This window comes from Pseudophryne corroboree, chromosome 7 (genome assembly GCF_028390025.1).
Source record: "Pseudophryne corroboree isolate aPseCor3 chromosome 7, aPseCor3.hap2, whole genome shotgun sequence".
Taxonomy (NCBI): domain Eukaryota; kingdom Metazoa; phylum Chordata; class Amphibia; order Anura; family Myobatrachidae; genus Pseudophryne; species Pseudophryne corroboree.
The window spans coordinates 333,446,204-333,464,841 of record NC_086450.1 but is presented as its reverse complement, the minus strand read 5'-3'; the positions used below and the strand labels follow the sequence as shown (position 1 = coordinate 333,464,841).

Below are 18,638 nucleotides of genomic sequence, written 5' to 3'. Positions count from 1 at the left end.
CTGCTGGTGGAAACCCGACAGTCAGCATGACGACTGACAGGGACTATTCCACGACACCCATAGAGCTTTGTTGCGCTTGTCGGTATACTGGCATCTGTATGGTGACCGGCAGTATCCCAATCGCCGTTCATCCATACCCAACCCATCTGAACTAAACACGTGGAACAATTAAGCGAGCCGTGCATACCCAAATTCCCCCAAATACCAACAAACGGAAGCAATGTAAGGAGATTACACAATTCCTCTAATCTGAAAAGTGATTGATTAAAGGCTGTTTACACGCTTACTGCCTTTTGTTTTTGTTTACTAACTACAAAGTAAAATCTGCCATGTGCTATTAGTGACATGAAATTAGATTTATTATGTTGTAGGGCTTGGTGAGGACGGGATGATTCTTATGTTTTGATCTATGAAAAACACAGATATAAGAGAGATACACTTGATCACTTGACTGTACATGACCACCTGCTTATTTTTCGAAATCTATTTTGATCTTTTCATGTACAGTGTTCTTTTCATCCATGCCTTTGTAATAGAGGAGTTTATCAGATACATAATGTTGCAACAGTGCTAAAGCGAAGTGACATCTGGTATCAAATGCACATCTTACTTGGTTTCAAATATTTCATAAGATTGGATTATTTTCTATTGCCAATTTTCAGCCTTTGTTTTCCTGTTGGTTGATTATCAGGTGAGTGCACCTCGGCATGACATAGAGGATGCAGAAGAAAACTCAAACATGCCTAATGGGGAGAGTCATGCTACAGAAGAAGCGCTGTTTAACATGGTGAGAGAACCTGCGGTGTTGCATGTGTTTTGTGGGTCTCTTAATACATTGTAGTATTCCAAAAACGTACATCAAGGCACGCAGGGTTATGTGATAAATAGATGACATTAAATGATTATAACAGGGCTCATTTCAAATTTAGCTGAATAGTTACCTCCGACTCCTCTCATGTAGCTTCTTATGGCATATTACTCTCATAGGATGAAGATGAAGAGCCGCAGGAGGGTGCTGCAGCTGATGTCTGTGACACAATGGCCCACCCTGCTGCTGAACGCTTGGACTTATCCCTGTCTGTTCTTTTTGCCTACCTCAAAGAAATCTGCTTCCCAAATGGTAAGTTATGGACCTGTAACATACTGTACAAGCAGTAGAGGCAGCAGTTTTGTTCTTGAGAATGTTGCCAGTGAACCATTCCTAACTGCAGTAGTAACCCCAATGATTTCACTAAATCCATACTAAGTTTATTGGCTTAATATTAGATATTGTACCTTCAGATTATTCCCCCCACTACAGCGTCTCGGTGACCACAGGCGATCAGGGTTGACGTGATTAGACACGCTGTATATTATTGCACATGCATATGGGCCCATTGATACCTGGTGGGGGGGAGGAGGGTGTTCTGCCACTGGGGTATATTACTATTAAGGGGATTTTTTTGGGGGGAGAGATACTGCTGGGGTCTTTTTGTCACGGGGTGAAAGTGGGGCTATTTTGACTGGGGGAGTGGGAAGTGAATGTACAATGGTGGCCTATGGACACATTAGGGAGCAAAACACCCCCTAGGTATTTTTTTTTTTTTTTTTGGTAATAAAATATAACAAAGTGATATATAATACTGTCATTTGTTACTAGTTCACCCTGTAATGTTACACTTATATGCAGCACTTACTCCCAGTTTGGGACTATGAGGTTGTGGAAGACTAGGTCTATTCTTGGCCAGCTCTTGCTCTCCATCAGGTTTCATTTATGACCTTTGGTCTCCCGCGCCCTCACTAGATCCAACTTTGTCTTCTATTTGAAGCGCCTTTACATGTGTTCTTAATGATTCCTCTTATATTTTATTATAATTGGTTGCTTCTTCATTTTGAAGTGTCCTCCTGTTATGCCATTTTTTTCTGTTTTCTCAATGCATGTCTCTGGTCTTGCCCCCAAATCCTACCTCTCGCTTCCCATCTCTTCCGCCAACTCATTTTTTTTTCTCATTTCTTTATTACTGGTATTTACTATAACCTCGAGCTCGCATTAGCTCTTGTTTCTTATAAGTAGTCTTAAAACTTTCCCTTAGGTCCTTCTCACTTCTCACTCCCATTTGCTGCTTCATCTTTTTTTGTTTCTACTTTCCCTTTCTATCTCTACTACTACCCTTTTTGGGTTCTCTGCTTTCTGGTCGCTGTCCCCCAGGTCCCAAGTACACGGGATGTGCTGTTGGTTGTTGTCTCTGGATCAGCTGCGGATATTTTTTCCTTTCCCCCTCCTTGTCCTTTACTAACTTCTCCCCCTGCCTTTCCTTCCTACCCTCTGCTGGTGTTGCGATCTTCTCCCTCCATAGCTCTCTTACTTCATACACCATGTCTCTGAAGTTACTCTCATTAAATGTCAATGGCCTTAACTCCCACAGAAGCAGACTATGGCCCTACAATATCTCAAACGAAAGCAAGTCCATATTGCCCTTCTCCAAGAAACCCACTTTATACACACTCATCCCAGCCTTACCAACAGAACATTTTCCCATGCTTTTTATTCTTCCTCTGATCGCAAGTCTAAAGGTGTGGCTATCTTACTACATCACTCCTCATCATTCATAGTAGAATCCTCGCGTTCGGACCTGAACGGGCGTTATTTATTCCCTGTTTGTGCCATTGGTGACTCTGCTGTCACGATTGCTAACATATATTCCCCTAATGCTGCCAGGGTGCTTTCTTCTCCATGGTCTTCACTAAGCTCTTTAGAGTAGCTAAAGGCAAGATAATTGTCTGTGGCGATTTCAATACCGTGCTCTCTTCCTCATTAGATAGATCTGGCCCTAGTGAAATTTCACCTACCCAGGCTCGAGTGTCTACCCAACTTTTCTCTGACGTCCTAGTGGATGCTGGGAACTCCGTAAGGACCATGGGGAATAGCGGGCTCTGAAGGAGGCTGGGCACTCTAGATAGATTTATGACTACCTGGTGTGCACTGGCTCCTCCCACTATGACCCTCCTCCAAGCCTCAGTTAGATCTTGTGCCCGGCCGAGGTTGGATGCACACTAGGGGCTCTCCTGAGCCCTTAGAAAGAAAGTATAGATTTAGGTTTTTTATTTTCAGTGAGACCTGCTGGCAACAGGCTCACTGCAGCGAGGGACTAAGGGGAGGCAGCAATAAAAACACCTTGGCTGGCAAAAATACCACAATATATAGCCCCAGAGGCTATATATGTGGTAAATACCCCTGCCAGAATCCAGAAAAAAGCGGGAGAATAGTCCGCGGAAAAGGGGCGGAGCTATCTCCCTCAGACACACTGGCGCCATTTTCTCTTCACAGTGCAACTGGAAGAAAGCTCCCCAGGCTCTCCCCTGTAGTTTTCAGGCTCAAAGGGTAAAAAAGAGAGGGGGGGGGGGGGGGCACTAAATTTAGGCGCAATATTGTATATACAAGCAGCTATGGGGGAAAATTCACTCAGTTATAGTGTTAATCCCCTCATTATATAGCGCTCTGGTGTGTGCTGGCATACTCTCTCTCTGTCTCCCCAAAGGGCTTTGTGGGTCCTGTCCTCAGTCAGAGCATTCCCTGTGTGTGTGCGGTGTGTCGGTACAGCTGTGTCGACATGTTTGAGGAGGAGGCTTATATAGTGACGGAGCAGATGCCGATAAATGTGATGTCGCCCCCTGTGGGGCCGACACCAGAGTGGATGGTTAGGTAAAAGGTATTAACCGACAGTGTCAACTCCTTACATAAAAGGGTGGATGACGTAACAGCTGTGGGACAGCCGGCTTCTCAGCCCGTGCCTGCCCAGGCGTCTCAAAGGCCATCAGGGGCTCAAAAACGCCCGCTCATTCAGATGGCAGACACAGATGTCGACACGGAGTCTGACTCCAGTGTCGACAAGGTTGAGACATATACACAATCCACTAGGAACATCCGTGACTTGATCCCGGCAATAAAGAAAATGTGTTACACATTTCTGACATTAACCTCTAAAAATGGGGTTTTTATGTTTGGGGAGAAAAAGCAGGCAGTGTTTTGTTCCCCCATCAGATGAATGAATGAAGTGTGTGAAAAGCGTGGGTTCCCCCTGATAAGAAACTGGTAATTTCAAAAAAGTTACTGATGGCGTACCTTTTCCCGCCAGAGGAGATATCCCCTAGGGTGGATAAGGCGCTCACACGGTTGTCAAAATAGGTGGCACTGCCGTTTTAGGAACGGCCACTTTGAAGGTACCTGTTGATAAAAAGCAGGAGGCTATCCTGAAGTCTGTATTTACACACTCAGGTACTAGACTGAAACCTGCAGAGCGTGCTGCTGCAGCGTGGTCGGTGACCCTGTCAAACATACTAGTTTGCTAACATGAGAACATATTAAAGACGTCGTCTTATGTATGAGGGATGCACAGAGGGATATTTTGCCGGCTGGCATCCAAAATGAATGTAATGTCCATTCTGTCAGGAGGGTATTAGAGACCTGTCACTGGACAGGTGATGCTGACCTTAAAAGGCGCATAGAGATTCTGCCTTATAAGGGTGAGGAATTATTTGGGGATGGTCTCTGGGACCTCGTATCCGCAGCAACAGCTGGGAAGAAATATTTTTACCTCAGTTTTCCTCACAGACTAAGAAAGCACTGTATTATCAGGTACAGTCCTTTCGGCTTCAGAAAAGCAAGCGGGTCAAAGGCGCTTCCTTTCTGTACAAAGACAAGGGAAGAGGGAAAAAGCTGCACCAGTCAGCCTGTTCCCAGAATCATAATTCTTCTCTCGCTTCCTCTGAGTCCACAGCATGACGCGGGGGCTCCACAGGTGTAGCCAGGTACAGTGGGGGGCCGTCTCAAAAATTTCAGCGATCAGTGGGCTCGCTCACAGGTGGATCCCTGTTTCATTCAAGTAGTATTTCAAGAGTACAAGCTGGAATTCGAGATGTCTTCCCCCCGCCGTTTCCTCAAATATGCCTTGCCGACAACTCCCTCAGGCAGGGAGGCTGTGCTAGAGGCAATTAATAAGCTGTATTCCCAGCAGGTAATACTTAAGGTGCCCCTACTTCAACAAGGACGGGGTTACTATTCCACACGGTTTGGGGTACCGAAACCGCATGGTTCGGTGTGACCCTTCTTTATATTTAAAATCCTTGAACACATGCATAAAAAATTCAAGTTCAAGATGGAATCGCTCAGGGCGGTTATTGCAAGCCTGGACGAGGGGGATTATATGATATCCCGGGACATCAAGGATGCTTACCTGCATGTCCCTACTTACTATCCCCGTCAGGAGTACCTCAGATTTGTGGTACAGGATTACCATTACCAAGTCCAGACTCTGCCGTTTGGACTGTACATGGCACCGAGGGTGTTACCAAGGTAATGGCCGGAATGATGATACTCCTTCGAAAAAGGGGAGTTTTAATTATCCCGTACTTGGACAATCTCCTTATAAGGGCGAGGTCCAAGGAGCAGTTGCTAGTCGGGGTAGCACTATTTTGGAAAGTGCTACAACAGCACGGTTGGATTCTAAACAGTCCAGAGTCACAGCTGGTTCCTACGACACGTCTACTGTTCCTGGGGATGGTTCTGGACACAGACCAGAAATAAGTGTTTCTCCCGGTGGAGAAAGCCAAGGAGCTGTCATCTCTAGTCAGAGACCTCCTGAAGCCAAAACAGTTATCGGTGCATCATTGCACGCGAGTCCTGGGAAAAATTTTAGCTTCCTACGAAGCAATCCCATTCGGCAGGTTCCATGCAAGAACTTTTCAGGGGGACCTGTTAGACAAGTGGTCCGGGTCGCATCTTCAGATGCATTAGGCTGATAACCCTGTCTCCAAGGACCAGGGTATCTCTACTGTAGTGGCTGCAGAGTGCCCATCTTCAAGAGGGCCGCAGGTTCGACATACAGGACTAGGTCCTAGTGACCATGGATGCCAGCCTTTGAGGCTGGGGGGCAGTCACACAGGGAAGAAACTTCCAGGGACTTTGGTCAAGTCAGGTGACTTCCCTACATAAATATTCTGGAACAGAGGGCCATTTACAATGCCCTAAGTCAGGCAAGGCCTCTGCTTCAAAACCAGCCGGTCCTGATCCAATCAGGCAACATCACGGCAGTCGCCCATGTAAACCAACAGGGTGGCACAAGAAGCAGGATGGCGATGGCAGAAGCCACAAGGATTCTCCGATGGGCGGAAAATCATGTGTTAGCACTGTCAGCAGTGTTCATTCCCGGAGTGGACAACTGGGAAGCAGATCTTCTCAGCAGACACGACTTCCACCCGAGAGTGTGGGGACTTCATCCAGAAGTCTTCCAAAGGATTGTACACCATTGGGAAAGGCCACAGGTGGACATGAAGGCGTACCGCCTCAACAAAAAGCTATAAAAGATATTGCGCCAGGTCAAGGGACCTTCAGGCGATAGCTGTGGATGCTCTGGTAACACCGTGGGTGTACCAGTCGTTTTATGTGTTCCCCCCTCTGCCTCTCATACCAAAGGTACTGAGAATAATAAGAAGGCGAGGAGTAAGAACGATACTCGTGGTTCCGGATTGGCCAAGAAGAGCCTGGTACCCAGAACTTCAAAAAAAATATATCAGAGGACCCATGGCCTCTGCCGCTCAGACAGGACCTGCTGCAGCAGGGGCCCTGTCTGTTCCAAGACTTACCGCGGCTACGTTTTGATGGCATGGCGGTTGAACGCCGGATCCTAAAGGAAAAGGGCATTCCGGAGGAAGTCATTCCTACGCTGATTCAAGCCAGGAAAGATGTAACTGCAAAACATTATCACCGCATATGGCGGAAATATGTTGCTTGGTGTGAGGCCAAAAAAGGCCCCAACAGAGGAATTTCAACTAGGTCGATTTCTGCATTTCCTACAAGCAGGAGTGTCTATGGGCCTAAAATTAGGCTCCATTAAGATACAGATCTCGGCTCTGTCGACTTTCTTCCAGAAAGCATTAGCTTCAGTACCTGAAGTTCAGACATTGTAAAAGGAGTGCTGCATATTTAGCCCCCGGTTGTGCCTCCAGTGGCACCTTGGGATCTCAACGTGGTGTTGAGTTTCTTAAAATCACATTGGTTTGAACCACTAAAAACCGTGGATCTAAAATATCTCACGTTGAAAGTGGTCATGTTATTGGCCTTGGTTTCGGCCAGGCGTGTATCAGAATTGGCGGCTTTGTCATATAAAAGTCCTTATCTGATTTTCCATATGGATAGGGCAGAATTGAGGACTCGTCCCCAGTTTCTCCCTAAGGTGGTATCAGCTTTTCACTTGAACCAACCTATTGTGGTGCCTGCGGCTACTAGGGACTTGGAGGATTCCAAGTTACTGGACGTAGTCAGGGCCTTGAAAAATTATGTTTCCAGGACGGCTAGAGTCAGGAAAATTGACTCGCTATTTATCCTGTATGCACCCAACAGGCTGGGTGCTCCTGCTTCTAAGCAGACTATCGCTCGCTGGATCTGTGACACGATTCAGCAGGCGCATTCTGCGGCTGGACTGCCGCATCTTAAATCAGTGAAAGCCCATTCCACAGGGAAGGTGGGCTCATCTTGGGCGGCTGCCCGAGGGGTCTCGGCTTTACAACTTTGCCGAGCTGTTACTTGGTCAGGGGCAAACACGTTTGCAAAATTCTACAAAATTGATACCCTGGCTGAGGAGGACCTGGAGTTCTCTCATTCGGTGCTGCAGAGTCACCCGCACTCTCCCGCCCGTTTGGGAGCTTTGGTATAATCCCCATGGTCCTTACGGAGTTCCAGCATCCACTAGGACGTCAGAGAAAATAAGATTTTACTCACCGGTAAATCTATTTCTCGTAGTCCGTAGTGGATGCTGGGCGCCCATCCCAAGTGCGGATTGTCTGCAATACTTGTATATAGTTATTGCCTAACTAAAGGGTTATTGTTGAGCCATCTGTTGAGAGGCTCAGTTATATTCATACTGTTAACTGGGTATAGTATCACGAGTTATACGGTGTGATTGGTGTGGCTGGTATGAGTCTTACCCGGGATTCAAAATCCTTCCTTATTATGTCAGCTCGTCCGGGCACAGTGTCCTAACTGAGGCTTGGAGGAGGGTCATAGTGGGAGGAGCCAGTGCACACCAGGTAGTCATAAATCTTTCTAGAGTGCCCAGCCTCCTTCGGAGCCCGCTATTCCCCATGGTCCTTACGGAGTTCCCAGCATCCACTACGGACTACGAGAAATAGATTTACCGGTGAGTAAAATCTTATTTTCTCCGTGTTGAAGCTATACAACCTATATGATTCCTAGAGAACGATATATTCTACTGCGCGAGAATATTCTCATTTCTCTGACGTCCTAGTGGATGCTGGGAACTCCGTAAGGACCATGGGGAATAGCGGGCTCCGAAGGAGGCTGGGCACTCTAGAAAGATTTATGACTACCTGGTGTGCACTCGCTCCTCCCACCATGACCCTCCTCCAAGCCTCAGTTAGATTTTGTGCCCGGCCGAGGTTGGATGCACACTAGGGGCTCTCCTGAGCCTTTAGAAAGAAAGTATAGAAATTAGGTTTTTTATTTTCAGTGAGACCTGCTGGCAACAGGCTCACTGCAGCGAGGGACTAAGGGGAGAAGAAGCGAACCTGCCTGCTTGCAGCCAGCTTGGGCTTCTTAGGCTACTGGACACCATTAGCTCCAGAGGGATCGACCGCAGGCCCAGTCCTTGGTGTTCGGTCCCGGAGCCGCGCTGCCGTCCCCCTTACAGAGCCAGAAGCAAGAAGAGGTCCGGAAAATCGGCGGCAGAAGACATCAGTCTTCACCAAGGTAGCGCACAGCACTGCAGCTGTGCGCCATTGCTCCTCACATACACTTCACACTCCGGTCACTGAGGGTGCAGGGCGCTGGGGGGGGGGGCGCCCTGAGAAGCAATAATAACACCTTGGCTGGCAAAAATACCACAATATATAGCCCCAGAGGCTATATATGTGGAAAATACCCCTGCCAGAATATAGGAAAAAGCGGGAGAATAGTCCGCGGAAAAGGGGCGGAGCTATCTCCTTCAGCACACTGGCGCCATTTTCCCTCACAGCTCCGCTGGAAGGAAGCTCCCTGGCTCTCCCCTGCAGTCTACACTACAGAAAAGGGTAAAAAAGAGAGGGGGGGCACTAAATTTAGGCGCAGTATACATTTATATAGAAAAGCAGCTATAGGGGACATAACTCAGTTAGTCCCTGCATTATATAGCGCTCTGGTGTGTGCTGGCATATTCTCACTCTGTCCCCCCAAAGGGCTTTTGTGGGTCCTGTCCTATGTAGAGCATTCCCTGTGTGTGTGCGGTGTGTCGGTACGGCGGTGTCGACATGTTTGATGAGGAAAATGATGTTGAGACGGAGCAGATGCCTTTAGAAGGGATGTCACCCCCTGCGGGGCAGACACCTGAGTGGATGAGCTTATGGAAAGAAATGAGTGCACGTATAGACTCCTTGCATAAGAAATTTGACGACATGCCAAATGTGGGACAGCCGACTTCTCAGCTTGTGCCTGTCCAGGCGTCTCAAAGGTCATCAGGGGCTCTGAAACGCCCGCTACCTCAGATCGCAGACGCAGATGTCAACACTGATACTGACACCAGTGTCGACGACGATGAGTCTAACCTGATGCCCACTAAGGCCATTCACTGCATGATTGAGGCAATGAAAGAGGTGTTACACATTTCTGATATAAATACAGGTACCACTAAAAAGGGTATTATGTTTGGGGAGAAAAAACTACCCGTAGTTTTTCCCCCATCAGATGAATTAAATGAAGTGTGTGAAGAAGCGTGGGCTTTCCGTGATAAAAAATTGGTAATTCCTAAGAAGGTACTAATGGCGTTCCCTTTCCCGCCAGAGGATAGGTCACGTTGGGAAACACCTCCTAGGGTGGATAAAGCGCTCACACGTTTGTCTAAAAAGGTGGCACTACCGTCTCCGGATACGGCCGCCCTCAAGGAACCTGCTGATAGAAAGCAGGAGGCGATCCTGAAGTCTGTATACACACACTCAGGCATTATACTTAGGCCAGCTATTGCGTCAGCATGGATGTGCAGTGCTGCCGCTGCGTGGTCAGATAAACTGTCAGAAAATATTGACACACTAGACAGAGACACGATTCTGCTAACCATAGACCATATCAAAGACTCAGTCTTATATATGAGAGATGCACAGAGGGAAATCTGCCGGCTGGCATCTAAAGTAAGTGCATTGTCCATTTCTGCTAGGAGAGGCTTATGGACTCGCCAGTGGACAGGAGATGCAGATTCTAAAAGGCACATGGAAGTTTTGCCTTACAAGGGTGAGGAATTATTTGGGGATGGTCTCTCGGACCTAGTTTCCACAGCAACGTCTGGGAAGTCAGCATTTTTACCCCATGTCCCCTCACAGCCTAAGAAGGCGCCGTTTTATCAGGTTCAGTCCTTTCGGACCCAGAAAAACAAGCGTGGAAAAGGTGGGTCTTTTCTGTCCAGAGGCAGAGGTAGGGGAAAAAGGCTGCAACAAACAGCAGGTTCCCAGGAGCAAAAGTCCTCCACCGCTTCTTCTTCCAAGTCCACCGCATGACGGTGGGGCTCCACAGGCTGAGCCAGGTACGGTGGGGGGCCGCCTCAAGGATTTCAGCGATCAGTGGGCTCGCTCACAGGTAGATCCCTGGATCCTTCAAATAGTATCTCAGGGGTACAAATTGGAATTCGAGGCGTCTCCACCCCACCAGTTCCTAAAATCTGCCTTGCCGATTGCTCCCTCAGACAGGGAGGCGGTGCTAGCGGCAATTCACAAGCTGTATTCCCAGCAGGTGATAATCAAGGTACCCCTACTTCAACAAGGCCGGGGTTACTATTCCACACTATTTGTGGTGCCGAAACCGGACGGTTCGGTGAGACCCATTTTAAATTTGAAATCCTTGAACACATACATAAAAAAATTCAAGTTCAAGATGGAATCGCTCAGGGCGGTTATTGCAAGCCTGGACGAGGGGGATTACATGGTATCCCTGGACATCAAGGATGCTTACTTGCATGTCCCCATTTACCATCCTCACCAGGAGTACCTTAGATTTGTGGTACAGGATTGCCATTACCAATTCCAGACGCTGCTGTTTGGACTGTCCACGGCACCGAGGGTATTTACCAAGGTTATGGCGGAAATGATGATACTCCTTCGAAAAAAGGGTGTTTTAATTATCCCGTACTTGGACGATCTCCTAATAAAGGCGAGGTCCAAGGAACAGTTGTTGGTGGGAGTAGCACTATCTCAGGAAGTGCTGCACCAGCACGGCTGGATTCTGAATATCCCAAAGTCACAGCTGGTTCCGACGACACGTCTACTGTTCCTGGGTATGATTCTGGATACAGTCCAGAAAAAAGTGTTTCTCCCGGAGGAGAAAGCCAGGGAGTTGTCATCTCTAGTCAGAGACCTCCTGAAACCAAAACAGGTGTCGGTGCATCACTGCATGCGGGTCCTGGGAAAGATGGTAGCTTCTTACGAAGCAATTCCCTTCGGCAGGTTCCATGCCAGAATCTTTCAGTGGGACCTGTTGGACAAATGGTCCGGATCGCATCTTCAGATGCATCGCTTAATAACCCTGTCTCCAAGAACCAGGGTGTCTCTACTGTGGTGGCTGCAGAGTGCTCATCTTCTAGAGGGCCGCAGGTGCGGCATACAGGACTAGGTCCTGGTGACCACGGATGCCAGCCTTTGAGGCTGGGGGGCAGTCACACGGGGAAGAAACTTCCAAGGACTATGGTCGAGTCAGGAGACTTCCCTTCACATAAATATTCTGGAACTAAGGACCATTTACAATGCCCTAAGTCAAGCAAAATCCCCGCTCCTACACCAGCCGGTGCTGATCCAGTCAGACAACATCACGGCAGTCGCCCATGTAAATCGACAGGGCGGCACAAGAAGCAGGATGGCAATGGCAGAAGCCACAAGAATTCTCAGATGGGTGGAGAATCATGTACTAGCACTGTCAGCAGTGTTCATTCCGGGAGTGGACAACTGGGAAGCAGACTTCCTCAGCAGACACGACCTCCACCAGGGAGAGTGGGGACTTCATCCAGAAGTCTTCCAGATGCTGGTAAACCGTTGGGAAAAACCACAGGTGGGCATGATGGCGTCCCGCCTCAACAAAAAGTTAAAAAGATATTGCGCCAGGTCAAGGGACCCTCAGGCGATAGCTGTGGACGCTCTAGTGACACCATGGGTGTACCAGTCGGTTTATGTGTTCCCTCCTCTGCCTCTCATACCAAAGGTATTGACAGTAATAAGAAAGCGAGGAGTAAACACAATTCTCGTGGTTCCGGATTGGCCAAGACGAGCGTGGTACCCGGAACTTCAAGAGATGATCTCAGAGGACCCGTGGCCTCTGCCGCTCAGACAAGACCTGCTACAGCAGGGGCCCTGTCTGTTCCAAGACTTACCGCGGCTGCGTTTGACGGCATGGCGGTTGAACGCCGGATCCTGAAGGAAAAGGGCATTCCGGAGGAAGTCATTCCTACGCTTATTAAAGCCAGGAAAGATGTAACGGCAAATCATTATCACCGCATATGGCGGAAATATGTTGCATGGTGCGAGGCCGAAAAGGCCCCAACAGAGGAATTTCAACTAGGTCGATTTCTGCATTTCCTGCAAGCAGGAGTGAATATGGGCCTAAAACTAGGCTCCATTAAAGTACAGATCTCGGCTCTGTCGATTTTCTTTCAAAAAGAACTAGCTTCAGTACCTGAAGTTCAGACATTTGTGAAAGGAGTGCTGCATATTCAGCCCCCGTTTGTGCCTCCTGTGGCACCTTGGGATCTCAACGTGGTGTTGAGTTTCTTAAAATCACATTGGTTTGAGCCACTAAAAACCGTGGATCTGAAATATCTCACGTGGAAAGTGGTCATGTTATTGGCCTTGGCTTCAGCCAGGCGAGTGTCAGAATTGGCGGCTTTATCATGTAAAAGCCCTTATCTGATTTTCCATATGGATAGGGCAGAATTGAGGACTCGTCCCCAGTTTCTCCCTAAGGTGGTGTCAGCGTTTCACCTGAACCAGCCTATTGTGGTGCCTGCGGCTACTAGGGACTTGGAGGACTCCAAGTTGCTAGACGTTGTCAGGGCCCTGAAAATATGTTTCCAGGACGGCTGGAGTCAGAAAATCTGACTCGCTGTTTATCCTGTATGCACCCAACAAGCTGGGTGCTCCTGCTTCTAAGCAGACTATTGCTCGCTGGATTTGTAGTACAATTCAGCTTGCACATTCTGTGGCAGGCCTGCCACAGCCAAAATCTGTAAATGCCCATTCCACAAGGAAGGTGGGCTCATCTTGGGCGGCTGCCCGAGGGGTCTCGGCTTTACAACTTTGCCGAGCAGCTACTTGGTCAGGGGCAAACACGTTTGCAAAATTCTACAAATTTGATACCCTGGCTGAGGAGGACCTGGAGTTCTCTCATTCGGTGCTGCAGAGTCATCCGCACTCTCCCGCCCGTTTGGGAGCTTTGGTATAATCCCCATGGTCCTTACGGAGTTCCCAGCATCCACTAGGACGTCAGAGAAAATAAGAATTTACTCACCGGTAATTCTATTTCTCGTAGTCCGTAGTGGATGCTGGGCGCCCATCCCAAGTGCGGATTGTCTGCAATTCTTGTAAATAGTTATTGCTAACTAATGGGTTATTGTTGAGCCATCTGTTGAGAGGCTCAGTTGTTTTCATACTGTCAAACTGGATATAGTATCACGAGTTGTACGGTGTGATTGGTGTGGCTGGTATGAGTCTTACCCGGGATTCAAAATCCTTCCTTATTATGTCAGCTCGTCCGGGCACAGTGTCCTAACTGAGGCTTGGAGGAGGGTCATGGTGGGAGGAGCCAGTGCACACCAGGTAGTCATAAATCTTTCTAGAGTGCCCAGCCTCCTTCGGAGCCCGCTATTCCCCATGGTCCTTACGGAGTTCCCAGCATCCACTACGGACTACGAGAAATAGAATTACCGGTGAGTAAATAATTATTTTTTCTCCCTCTCATCAACTCTTTACACGTATTGATTTATTTCTGGTAGACCACTCCACTACCCCCATCCTTCGGTTATCCGAGATCTCTCCGGTATCTTGGTCAGAATACTTGGCAGTTTTCTTGGACTTAGCGTTCTCTTCCCTTCACCCTCATCGGTTCCGATGGCGTTTAGATGACTTTCTAATCCAAAAGGAAGAAGTCCACTCTCAAATTTCTAATGCAATTGCAGACTACTGTGTGCATAATGACCCTAACCAGACTTCATATTCAGTCAACTGGGAAGCTCTTAAAGCTACTCTCTCAGGTCCATTCCTACAAAATATCTGCATCTCGCAAAAATCTTTCGACAACTGCGTTTGCTTAAGGGCAAGCTATCCCAGTTATTATCCTCTAAAGCCTCTTGTACTCTTACATGGTTGCAACAACACTTTTATGAACGCGGCAATAAAGCAGACACTCTTAGCATGCAAACTTTGTGCCAAATGCACCAAAAACAGAATATCGACAATTAAGGACTCCCAGGGTCGCTCACACTATGATCCCCATTCCATTGCAAATAGCTTCCGAGATTTCTACTCCACGCTTTACAACCTGCGACATTGTTACTTCTCACCAAATACTCGATCTGCTGCTACCCACAAATGTCTTTCTTCATGTAAATTGCCACAACTAATCTCAACTTTCATCTTTAAATAAAAATGTTACCACTGAAGAATTAGAATGTGCCATTAAATCCCTTAAATCCACCACAGCTCCTGGCCCAGACTGCTTCATGGCTATCGCTCCTCTGCGCGTTTTCCCAGAGTTTTCCACTCTTCAGGACAGAATTGGCCTTCCTGATAGATGTTTTAATCATTATCTCCAAATTTGCTACCTCTATACTGTATACACTCCACTAGAAATATTTTGTCTCCGTGGCTCATATTCTAAAGAGCTTATTGCCACTTTCTATAGCATACTGACTGCCCATAATCAACCTCCCAAAGAGTCCCACGAATTGGACTGGGAGAGGGACCTTCGGGAGATGCTTGAGCTGGAGGAATAAGTTAAAATTTGACAATCCACTGCTACTGCCTCAATTTGCGTCAGGATTCGAGAAAACACTTTTAAGCACCTATACCGGTGGTACTTGGTACCTTCCCGCCTTAGAGCTGTATATTCTTTGTCATCGGATAGATGCTGAAGAGGATGTGGAGATGAGGGCACCCTGGCGCACACATGGTTGAGCTGCCCAAAGATATAACATTTCTGGGTCACGGTCCATCGTCTAATCTCTTCTATTATGGGCTTCACACTCACAACTTGTCTTTCTTTCTCTTTTCTCCCACGCCCTATCCCTAACTGTGACAAAAATGCCTCCACTCTTATTAGACACATTTTAAATGCTGCTAATTGTACTATTGCGATGAATTGGAAGAAGCTTGACTCCCCCTCTTCCTCTGCCTTACACGCCTCAATTTGGCACACCTACTGCCTTGAGCATGACACTAGTTATCTGCATGAAAGTCCGCATAAATTTCTAAACATCTGGTCTCCTTGTATTGCCACGGGACTAGCACTCGTAACCATTAGAACGCCATCATGCACAGTGGCACCAGCAGACCCTCCCCCCACCCCACCCCCACCCCTTTTTCCTTCCCTTTTCCTTTACTAACGGACCCATAACTTAACTTCCTTATCTTCCTCTCCCTCTCTTCACCTTCCCTCCCCTCTCCCCCATATTACCAAAATTATAGGTACCTGATATGTTTTCTTACTACTTGTTGATTCTCAGTTGTATTCACTACATACATTGTTTTGTATCCTTTTTGGTTTCATTCATTGGCTTGTTATACATAAAAATGTACGGTAATCTATTTTATGCAATACCTCAATTAAATTATTTCTCAATAAAAAATATATCAATATATTTTTTAATATGCATTCAAAACGTTATTGAATAAAAGACTTTCCAACTGGTTTTCAGCAGAAAAAAACAGTGTGAGCTTGTCTGTTTAGTGGCTAACAAAGGGAATAGGAGGATGTTGAGTGGTGTCAGATTTTTCAGGATGCATTCAGCTGTGCGCGCAGAGACCAGATTAATGTACAATCGTGATGTATTTTACAGGCAGCCTGGATTTGAACAAAACAAAAGATGTATACAAAGATCTGCTGGTTGTATTTGACAAGTTGATTTTACCAACCCACGCATCGTGTCATGTGCAGTTTGTCATGTTTTATATCTGCAGCTTCAAACTGGTAGGTACAATATCTACATGCTACCACTTAACTGGCATGGTCAGATCTCATGCGACTGCGCCGCCCCACTGTGTCCCCCCGTTTTTGCTGAGATCCATTCTGCAGATGTGCATAATATAATGTTTAAATATTTAAAAAAAATACTTTTTAAACTTTATTAAATAAAATAAATTTTAAAAAACAATGTTATTAACCGTTTTGAAGGGAAAAATCGTCAGTTAAGTGGGAGTCTTGTAAATATTATGTTTCTCTAGCATCTGTAAGGGATATTGGGGGAATCTAGTACAATGGGGTATAGACTGGGTCCAAAGTAACCCATGCACTTTAAATTTCTTCAACTGGGTGTGCTGGCTCCTTCCCTCTATGCCCCCTCCCACAAGCAGTTTAGAACAAAGTGCCCTCAGGAGAGGATGCACACTCTGCAAGCTCCAGAGAGTTTTCTTCAGTTTCTTTTTAAATCTTTATTTTCTCTTACGTCCTAGAGGATGCTGGGGTTCACATTAGTACCATGGGGTATAGACGGGTCCACCAGGAGCCATTGGCACTTTAAGAGTTTAAAGGTGTGGGCTGCCTCCTCCCTCTATGCCCCTCCTACCAGACTCAGTTTAGAAAACGTGCCCAGAGGAGCCGGTCACAGCTAGGGGAGCTCTACAGAGTTCTCTTGGTAAAGAGTAATTTTTTCTTTCTTTTTAGGGTTTTTTATTTTACAGGGAGGCTGCTGGCGACAGCCTCACCACAGCGTGGGGGAGGGGGGGGCAGTGTCCGCCCCGCAGGGTCTTGAGTCACTGCTCCCGCTGACTGGACGTTGGCTCCAGAGGGGTCTGACCGCGCCCCGCCGCTGTGGAACGCTCGCCCCGGCAGCAAGCCGCCACCCTCTCAGAAGCTGAAGTGTGGTGAGTAAGTCTCTGTCCCCCCTTGCAAGCGGGGGGACAGTGTGAAGAAGGTGGCTGCAGGGTCAGGAGCGCGGTTGTTCCCACGCTCCTGGAAAGCTCAACGGTACCTTGGTGCGGCGCTGGGAGGGAGCGCCCTGGGCCAGCTCCAGACCCTAAACTGTTTTTTTTTCAGCATGTCGGGGTCTGCTGACCCAGGTCAGCAAATTCCTCCGGACCAGTATAATCTTCATGTGATCGGGAAGACTGCGCCATTGAAGGGGGCAGAGCTTCTCCTCAGAGCGGACCCAGCAGCGTTCAGCGCCATTTCTCTAACGTCCTAAGTGGATGCTGGGACTCCGTAAGGACCATGGGGATTAGCGGCTCCGCAGGAGACTGGGCACAACTAAAGAAAGCTTTAGGACTACCTGGTGTGCACTGGCTCCTCCCACTAAGACCCTCCTCCAGACCTCAGTTAGATTTCTGTGCCCGGCTGAGCTGGATGCACACTAGGGGCTCTCCTGAGCACCTAGAAAGAAAGTATATTTAGGTTTTTTATTTTCAGTGAGATCTGCTGGCAACAGACTCACTGCAGCGAGGGACTAAGGGGAGAAGAAGCGAACCTACCTAACAGGTGGTAGTTTGGGCTTCTTAGGCTACTGGACACCATTAGCTCCAGAGGGATCGACCGCAGGACCCGACCTTGGTGTTCGTTCCCGGAGCCGCGCCGCCGTCCCCCTTACAGAGCCAGAAGCACGAAGAAGGTCCGGAAAATCGGCGGCAGAAGACTTCGGTCTTCACCAAGGTAGCGCACAGCACTGCAGCTGTGCGCCATTGCTCCTCATGTACACCTCACACTTCGGTCACTGATGGGTGCAGGGCGCTGGGGGGGGGCGCCCTGAGGGCAATAAATAACACCTTGGCTGGCAAAATATACATCATATATAGTCCCAGAGGCTATATAGATGTAAAATTACCCCTGCCAGTATCACAGAAAAAGCGGGAGAAAGTCTGCCGAAAAGGGGGCGGGGCTTCTCCCTCAGCACACTGGCGCCATTTTCTCTTCACAGTGCAGCTGGAAGACAGCTCCCCAGGCTCTCCCCTGTAGTTTTCAGGCTCAAAGGGTTAAAAAGAGAGGGGGGTCACTAAATTTAGGCGCAATATATGTATACAAGCAGCTATTTGGGGAAAAATCACTCAGTTATAGTGTTAATCCCTGCATTATATAGCGCTCTGGTGTGTGCTGGCATACTCTCTCTCGGTCTCCCCAAAGGACTTTGTGGGGTCCTGTCCTCAGTCAGAGCATTCCCTGTGTGTGTGCGGTGTGTCGGTACGGCTGTGTTGACATGTTGGATGAGGAAGGTTACGTGGAGGCGGAGCAGAGGCCGATAAATGGGATGTCGCCCCCTGTGGGGCCGACACCAGAGTGGATGGTTAGGTGGAAGGTATTAACCGACAGTGTCAACTCCTTACATAAAAGGCTGGATGACGTAACAGCTGTGGGACAGCCGGCTTCTCAGCCCGCGTCTGCCCAGGCGTCTCAAAGGCCATCAGGGGCTCAAAACAACGCCCGTTACCTCAGATGG

The 18,638-nt window shown here is 47.9% G+C and overlaps 1 protein-coding gene across 1 annotated transcript in view; it reads left to right on the top strand.

Moving 5' to 3' along the window:
• Positions 1-18,638, top strand: part of RRN3 (RRN3 homolog, RNA polymerase I transcription factor) — a 120,129-nt gene that overhangs the window by 48,310 nt on the left and 53,181 nt on the right. Inside the window, exons 10-12 of the mRNA XM_063934354.1 lie at positions 692-787; positions 988-1,120; positions 16,053-16,183. Of these exons, the coding sequence (XP_063790424.1) occupies positions 692-787; positions 988-1,120; positions 16,053-16,183 (360 nt within the window). The remainder of the gene's footprint in view (positions 1-691; positions 788-987; positions 1,121-16,052; positions 16,184-18,638) is intronic.